This window comes from Vigna unguiculata, chromosome 2, assembly GCF_004118075.2.
Source record: "Vigna unguiculata cultivar IT97K-499-35 chromosome 2, ASM411807v1, whole genome shotgun sequence".
Classification (NCBI taxonomy): Eukaryota; Viridiplantae; Streptophyta; class Magnoliopsida; order Fabales; family Fabaceae; genus Vigna; species Vigna unguiculata.
The window spans coordinates 13,575,292-13,582,456 of NC_040280.1; the positions used below are offsets into that span (position 1 = coordinate 13,575,292).

General features: G+C 31.9%; 1 protein-coding gene across 9 annotated transcripts; it reads left to right on the forward strand.

The window, feature by feature from the left end:
• The first annotated feature begins 385 nt into the window (after positions 1-385).
• On the forward strand, positions 386-4,605 carry LOC114173192. 9 transcript variants are annotated; one of them, XR_003602463.1, is made up of 8 exons: positions 386-897; positions 993-1,051; positions 1,586-1,685; positions 2,234-2,419; positions 2,502-2,559; positions 3,529-3,779; positions 3,862-4,227; positions 4,378-4,605. XR_003602463.1 is itself a non-coding variant. In XM_028057447.1 (6 exons), exons 2-6 carry the CDS (start codon positions 1,031-1,033, stop codon positions 3,046-3,048), a joined length of 357 nt encoding a protein of 118 aa, XP_027913248.1. In that variant the 5' UTR covers positions 386-897; positions 989-1,030; the 3' UTR covers positions 3,049-3,414. The 9 variants fall into 9 exon arrangements, 2 of the variants coding, with proteins under 2 accessions (XP_027913248.1, XP_027913249.1); XR_003602460.1 differs by having other exon boundaries at positions 386-1,051; XR_003602462.1 differs by having other exon boundaries at positions 386-1,051; positions 2,373-2,419.
• Positions 4,606-7,165: the final 2,560 nt, after the last annotated feature.

The window sequence follows — 7,165 nt, forward strand, 5'->3', positions numbered from 1 at the left end:
TTTGTATTGGGCTTACGACCCAATTATTCTCCATACCAACCCATAGTGATTCCGTTCCTGCACTCCAATCAAACTGCAGCATGTGCCAATTTAATTTTTTCCGTGATTGCTGTTTTCATGCTGAAAGAATCTGTCACGTGCTAGTTGGGCCTGCATCAATTCTGGAAGCCACCTGCGGCCCAGTGTTTGATCAGCGTCACAGTCATTTCTTCAAGTTGCAACGTATAATAATGTGTGGAGTGGAGTAGAAATGCGTATATTGGGCCAGCTGCAACCAACACTTGTTTTTCCTACACGCATGACTTTATTGGGCCTGAATCAAATTGCTCCAAGCCTCGTCACTTGGTTATTCTATAGATCAACCAAAGTCCGCATCCAACCCACTTTCATTTCCTTTAACGCGTTGCTCATTTTCCAAAAGTCAACCCTCTGTTAGGGTTCGTTCGAGCTTGTTTCACATGAAGGAATGGCTTAATTAGGGCTAGGGTTTCCTTCAGCAGATCAGCATCACCTATGCAGCCCATTCTCTCATGCGCGCTACAACCTTTCATGCGTTTAGGGTTCAGTTCTTAATATCTCCCTTCATGTGTAGGGTTTACTTCTTTTCTTTGTTTAATCTTCTCGGCTGCCCTTGATCTATAAAAGGTGCAGGCCAACTCGTTGTAAACAGCTTTGATGAATGAGAGAGAGATTTATCCCCTTTCGTCTTAGCTCACCTTCTAGTTGAGGTATTCACCTCCTAGGATCCGAACCAGTGAGAGTTCCCTACTGGAACTCGTGAGAGTGCCGATTTGATAACTTCTGCTGCGTGGATCGGGATCTGTGTAGTGTTCGCGTGCCAATTCGCGCGAGTATTCGCTGAGGCTCGCTCATCAAAACTATTGCTATCTTAAGATCGTGAGTCAGCTAATTCATCTCATCTACTTTAAATTGATATTAAGCAACAATCTTCTTCTCTTGCATCATAACACACCTCAATCCCTGGTAGGAAGCATCATAAAAGACTTCGACATATCAAATTGGATTTCAAATGGTTGACACAAGGGCATTGGTCAGTCTTTATTTGAACTCCTCAAAGATTCACTTTCATTTCTCTATCCAAGCAAAAGGGAAATCATTCCTATAGTACTCTGCGTGATCAATGAAGCTTCCTACATTAGAAATATTGTTGGGACACTCTCTTTCATGTTGAAATGACATGTCCTAAGAATCTAAATTTAAGCATAAAGAACTTACACTTTTACAACTTTGCATAATTATTTTCTTGGAATATTCAATATAATTCTAAGGTGATATGAATGCTCCTCTAAACGATGTGTGTAGATTAAGATATTTAATCTAATACTATATACAATTCTGAACTAACAAATGGAAACTTTCTCTATAAAATAATATATTTGATCCAGAATTTACAACGTTTAAAAAAAAATCAAAATGCTCTCATGATCAGGTATTTTTTTTCTGTCTCTGTCTCTGTCTCTCTCTCTTTTCTTCTCCTGTCTTTCCCACTCACACACACACACACACTTTAGACTCTTGAACTTCTTCTCAACCTTCCTCTTTTCTCTGTTTTTCTCACGCACAGACAACACCTCTTCATCTTGCTCTTTTCAGCGGTTTCAAATGAGAAGATCTGAATATATCGTTTTTGTAAGCAGATCTGAAGATGTTGTCTCTCTTTTTCCGTAAGTGTTATCACCTTTCTCAAGCAAGAAACTAATTTTCTTCTTATATTTTTTCAGATCTAACTTTTTCAAGCGCGATTTTATAGGTTTAAACCCAGAAGTCGATTTTATTTTGAGTTTTCTTAAGCGACCAACTCATTTTCTTCTTATATTTTTTCAGATCTAATTTTTTCATGCATTTTTTTACAGGTAAGAACCCAGAAGTCGATTTTATTTTGATTTTTCTAAAGCGAACAACTCATTTTAAGCTTATATTTTTTCAGATCTAACTTTTTCATGCGTTTTTTTACAGGTTTAAATCGAGAAGTTGTTTTTGTTTTGAGTTTTCTTAAGCCAACAACTCATTCTCTTCTTATATTTTGTCAGATCTAACTTTTTCAAGCGTTTTTTTACAGGTTTAAACCCAGAAGTCCATTTTATTTTGAGTTTTCTCAATCGAACAACTCATTTTCTTCTTATATTTTGTCAGATCTAACTATTTTTTGCTTTCTAACAACTCATTCCTTTCTCAATTCTCAGATCTAACTATTTGTTTCGTTTTTGTACAGGACTAATATGGTTCACTGTGACATATGGTTTTATTACCCAGATTTCATTTTCATTTTTACCTTTCTCAAGCGAACAATTCATATTCTTCTTTTATTTTCTCAGATCTAACAATTTTTTTACGATGATTGTATTTTCTAGGTTTGCTACATGTCTAATATGGTTCACTACGACAAATTTAACATCAGGTTTAAAAAGAACTTTTTATCTAACTATTTTTTTGCGTTTATGTACATCTAACTGTTTTTTATATTTTTCTTCTGTTTACAGGCTTCAAATCAAGATTTCAAACTGATTCAAGAGTCTTTTTCGCTGTACAACTTAACTGGTAAGTCATTTGTAGCAAAATCGACCTTTTTCTTTACCAATTTATCTATATTTTTTCACCTTTTACAAGCAAACCGTTCATCTTCTTCACTTTTCTACCCTCAAATCTCTTTGTCATTTTTTTTTCGTTCATGGTCTTTTTTAATAAAGCATTCTATCAGCAAATCTCTTTATTGTTACCTGATTTACGTTTTTATTTGGACATTTTTCAAAGAGTTCATCATACACTATATTTTTTCAAAGTTCTACACGAAAAAGAGTTAATTTAACTATTTTTGGCGTTTATCTACTTTGATAAAACTGTTTCTTATATTTTTCTTCTGGATACAGGCTTAAAATAAAAATTTCAAAGTCATGCACGAGTCTTTTTGTTAAACAACTTAACTGGTATGTAATTTGTATGAAAATCTACCTTTTTCTTCACCAATTTATCTGTATTTTTTCACCTTTTACAAGCAAACCGTTCATCTTCTTCATTTTTCTACCTTAAACTCTGTTTGTTTCATTTTTTTCGTTAATGGTATTTTTTAATAATTCATTATATCACCCTTTACTCCATCAAAACCTTTTCGTTTTTATTTGGACATTTTTCAAAGAGTTCTTGACATTTTTCAAATCACCCTTTACTCCATCAAAACCTTTTCGTTTACAAAACGTTTTGTATTCCAACCCCTTCAAATTCTACTTCTAATTTTCTCCAAATCAACTTGTCAATCAGTATTCAAACGCATTAAATTTTGCACTGTTCGAGATAATGATGAATAAACTGATCCATCATCTGCCACACATTATAATTATTAAACTTTATTATATTCCAATATTAAATATACCATCCTCAAAAAAATCAACATTACTAAATTACATTAATTAATTCTTCTTTTACTTTTACGACGTTTCATAATTCTTTATTTTTTATTTAACGTTTTATTTTTTAATTCGTATTTATTAACCTGTACTTTTACCACTTCAGACTGTCCAGTATGTACGGATACTTCCAACAGCTATGTCTTCTCCTATTCTTTATATATATATATATATATTCCCTATGTTTACCAATTCAAAGTCAGACATCTGATTTTTCTACTGTTAACCATTTTGTTCTCTTACAATTTTACTTCATCACCAACCTATTCTGCTGCAATGGAACCCATGCCCACACCACAATCCATACTTTCTTCAGACATGGTTGACGAATTCATTTCTATGTTTTTGAAATACCAGGTATATTTTTTGATTCAAACTCCTTTATTTTTGTTATTTATATTTATTTATTTCTTTATTCTTAACTTGCTAATCTTTTAAGGACTTTGGACACGTCGACCGAGTCTTCATAATACGCTATTGGAAGGACCTTGGTGCTAAATGGACCGTTGTTGATTACCAAAGTAATGTTCACCATGTTACTTACAACATGGATATTCACACTCCAATGATTACCCAAGGCTAGAACCAACTAAGATCTTTCTATAGAGATCAGTCTGACAAGTTGCTTGTGTTAAAATACGTCGGAAATTCATCTTTCGTAATCCACGTCTCTACACGTTCTGCAGACACACGAATCAAGACCAAGTTCCTCAATAATGTTGCCATACGTCGTCCTCTCTCTATGTCGAACTTAATCCATTTTACTGTTGAACTATCCACATACTACTGTCAAGCAAGCCACCTGGTTAGTTTTGATTTTTTAATATTATTTAAAATTTGCATTCCTTTCTAATAATTAACATCTTTTCACATTATTTTTTCAATATTTGAAAAAAGAATTTGCGACTTATTTTGAAAAGAGTGGACTTTCTTCTGTTGTTTTACATGGACCAAGGGGCGAAGTCGAGTGTAAATTATTAATAAGACCTAGGTCTGTTAAGATAGGATCTGGCTGGAAAGACTTTTGTGCTCTTCATCAACTCTCTGCAGAGGATCACCCTGAATTGTTTTTTGAAGTTGAAAGTGAAAGAACAAGCAGAGATATCAAAGTTCTTTATCCATTTTTTTGGTATTAAAGTTGAAAATTTTGTATGTAATTTTGTTTGAACTTCTTATATATATCAATATATAAGAAGATTTAAATTGGACTCTTATTTTGTATGCAGTTATTATATATCTCAATATATAAGTTATATTTTTTTCTCTTTTATTATATGTATTTTCTTATTTTGTATTATATTTTGTTCGACTTCATTTTAGTCAATATAATTTATTCTTAATTAGAAATTTAATTAATTAACATTAATTACCATTCCATATAAATTTAAAATTTAAACGTTAGTGAAATACAATAACTATTAGTTATTAATTATTATTATTAGAATCATATAAGTTATAAATCAATTATAATTTTTTTCACCATTTTCATACTCAGAAGAATTTTAGAACAAATTTAATGGAAAAATAAATTTAAAATGACCGTTTACAAAACGTTTTGTATTCCATCACCTTCAAAAAGTGGTTGGAATTATCTTCAAATCAACGTGTCAATCAGTTTTCAAATGTATTAAATTTTGCACTGCTCGAGATAATGATGACTAAACTGCTCTATCATCTGCTACACGTTATAATTATTAAACTTTTTCATATTCCAATATTAAATACTAAATCGTGAGCCAAGAAACGTTTCATTTCTTTAAATTTCTTTTCATTATGTTTTTCACTTCTCAAGGTAAAATTAATTGCACTGTCCAGAGTTAGCAACACTTCTCAAGACGATAATCATGATTGCTCTACGTAATCAACACTAAAACGCTTTGATTATCGCTACATCTCTTCACATTCAAACAACACTGCTACGTCTACAATTTACAAGTTATCTTCTTTCAAGGATACTCATCTGTGTTCATTTGTTTAGATCAGATTTGCAGAAGTGCTTCTCCATTACACTAAGGTATGCATGTATAATTATTACACTTTTATGACCTATGCTTTTGTTCATCATCTTCTATGTTTCATCATCATCATCATCTTTTTTCTTTATCATCTTCCCCGTTTCATCATCACCATCTTCTTTTCCATTACACAAACATTTATAAACGTCTCTATCATCTACCACACTTTATAATTATTATTGTTTTTCATATTCCAATATTAAATAGCAAATCGCGAACAAAGAAACAATTCATTTTTTTTTAAAAATTTTCATTATGTTTTTCACTTCTCAAGATCAAATTGATTGCACTTTCCAAAGTTATCAACACTTCTCAAGAACATAATCATGATTGCTCTACGTTTTATTATTATCACTTGAACGCTTTGATTACCAATACCTCTCTTCACAGTCCAAAAACGCAACTTCCTCTACAATTTTCAACTTATCTTCTTTTTCTCATACTCATCTGGGTTAATCTGTGTATATCAGATACAAAAGTGCTTTCCATTACACAAAGGTATGCATGTTTAACTTTTATATTTTTATAAACAACACGCTTTTATGTTTCATCATCTTTTTTGTTTCATCATCTTCTATGTTTCATCATCTTCTCTGTTTCATCATCATCATCATTTTCCTTTTTTATCATATTCTCCGTTTCATCATCACCAACTTCTCCATTACATAAAGGTATTCATGTTAAACTTTTTCTTTTTTATGAACCACACTTCTCTACACAGTCCACATCAAAAAATCTGTTTCATGATATTCTCTTTTTCATCATCATCATAACCATCATCTCCCCATTTCATCATGTTCTCTGTTTTTCAATGTTTTTTAAATATTTTATACCATCTACTTAGATGACGACGACACAATGCATACTGGGTGATCAATCCATACTTGCGAGCAAGTAGAAGGGTAGATTCTTTACTATGTTCATCGAAGAACAGGTTTTTTTGAATTCATCAGTTATAAATTATTCACCATTATTCTTCTCTGTTGAATTTAAATAATATTTTTTTGATGACCTTTCTTTTTTGTCAAGGATTTTGGTGAGGTCAACCGATTGTTTGTCATTACATTAGGTCGTGAACTGGGTCCAGTTTGGACAATTTCTGATAACAAGGGTAATATGCACCATGTTACCTTCAACATGGATATTTATAATCCGAGGATTACTGATGGCTGGTGTGATATAAGAAAATTCTATGATTTAAAACCACCGAGACTATGTTACTTAAGGCATACTGGAAAGTCTTTTTTTGAAATACACCTTTATGATCATTGTTCAGAATCAACTTTGCAAAAATTTCGAAGTCATGTTCGATCAAATCTTGCACTCACAATGTCAAAATTAATTCACTTTGAGTTCCGCCTTTCTAAATACAACTGCAAATCAAGTTCTTTGGTGACCTTACTTACCTTTTTTTTATAATCTGTATACCATTATTTATGTCTTCTCTTTATTCTTTTTTATTTCAAATTATTTAATTTTTTTATTTTCGCAGGATTTGAATTTAGACCTATGTAAGTATTTTCGCAATAGTAATTTCTCAGAAATTGTGCTTTGCGGTCCAAAAGCAGAAGTGCAATGCAAGTTGTTAATTAAAGCTAAATCGGTGAAGATAGGCAGTGGATGGAAAAAGTTTTGTCAACTACATGGAATAGAGGAAAGAGATATAATACTTCTTGAGGTTGACGGTGAAAAAGCAAACAAGGATGTGAATGTGCTGCTTAATATATA

Excerpts from the sequence above, each read along its gene's own strand:
- LOC114173192 (XM_028057447.1), top strand. The coding sequence starts at position 1,031 with ATGGTTGACACAAGGGCATTG. Across the intron at positions 1,686-2,372 it reads GATGTTGTCTCTCTTTTTCC|GTTTGCTACATGTCTAATAT; the intron begins GTAAGTGTTATC and ends TGTATTTTCTAG. Across the intron at positions 2,420-2,501 it reads TACGACAAATTTAACATCAG|GCTTCAAATCAAGATTTCAA; the intron begins GTTTAAAAAGAA and ends TTCTGTTTACAG.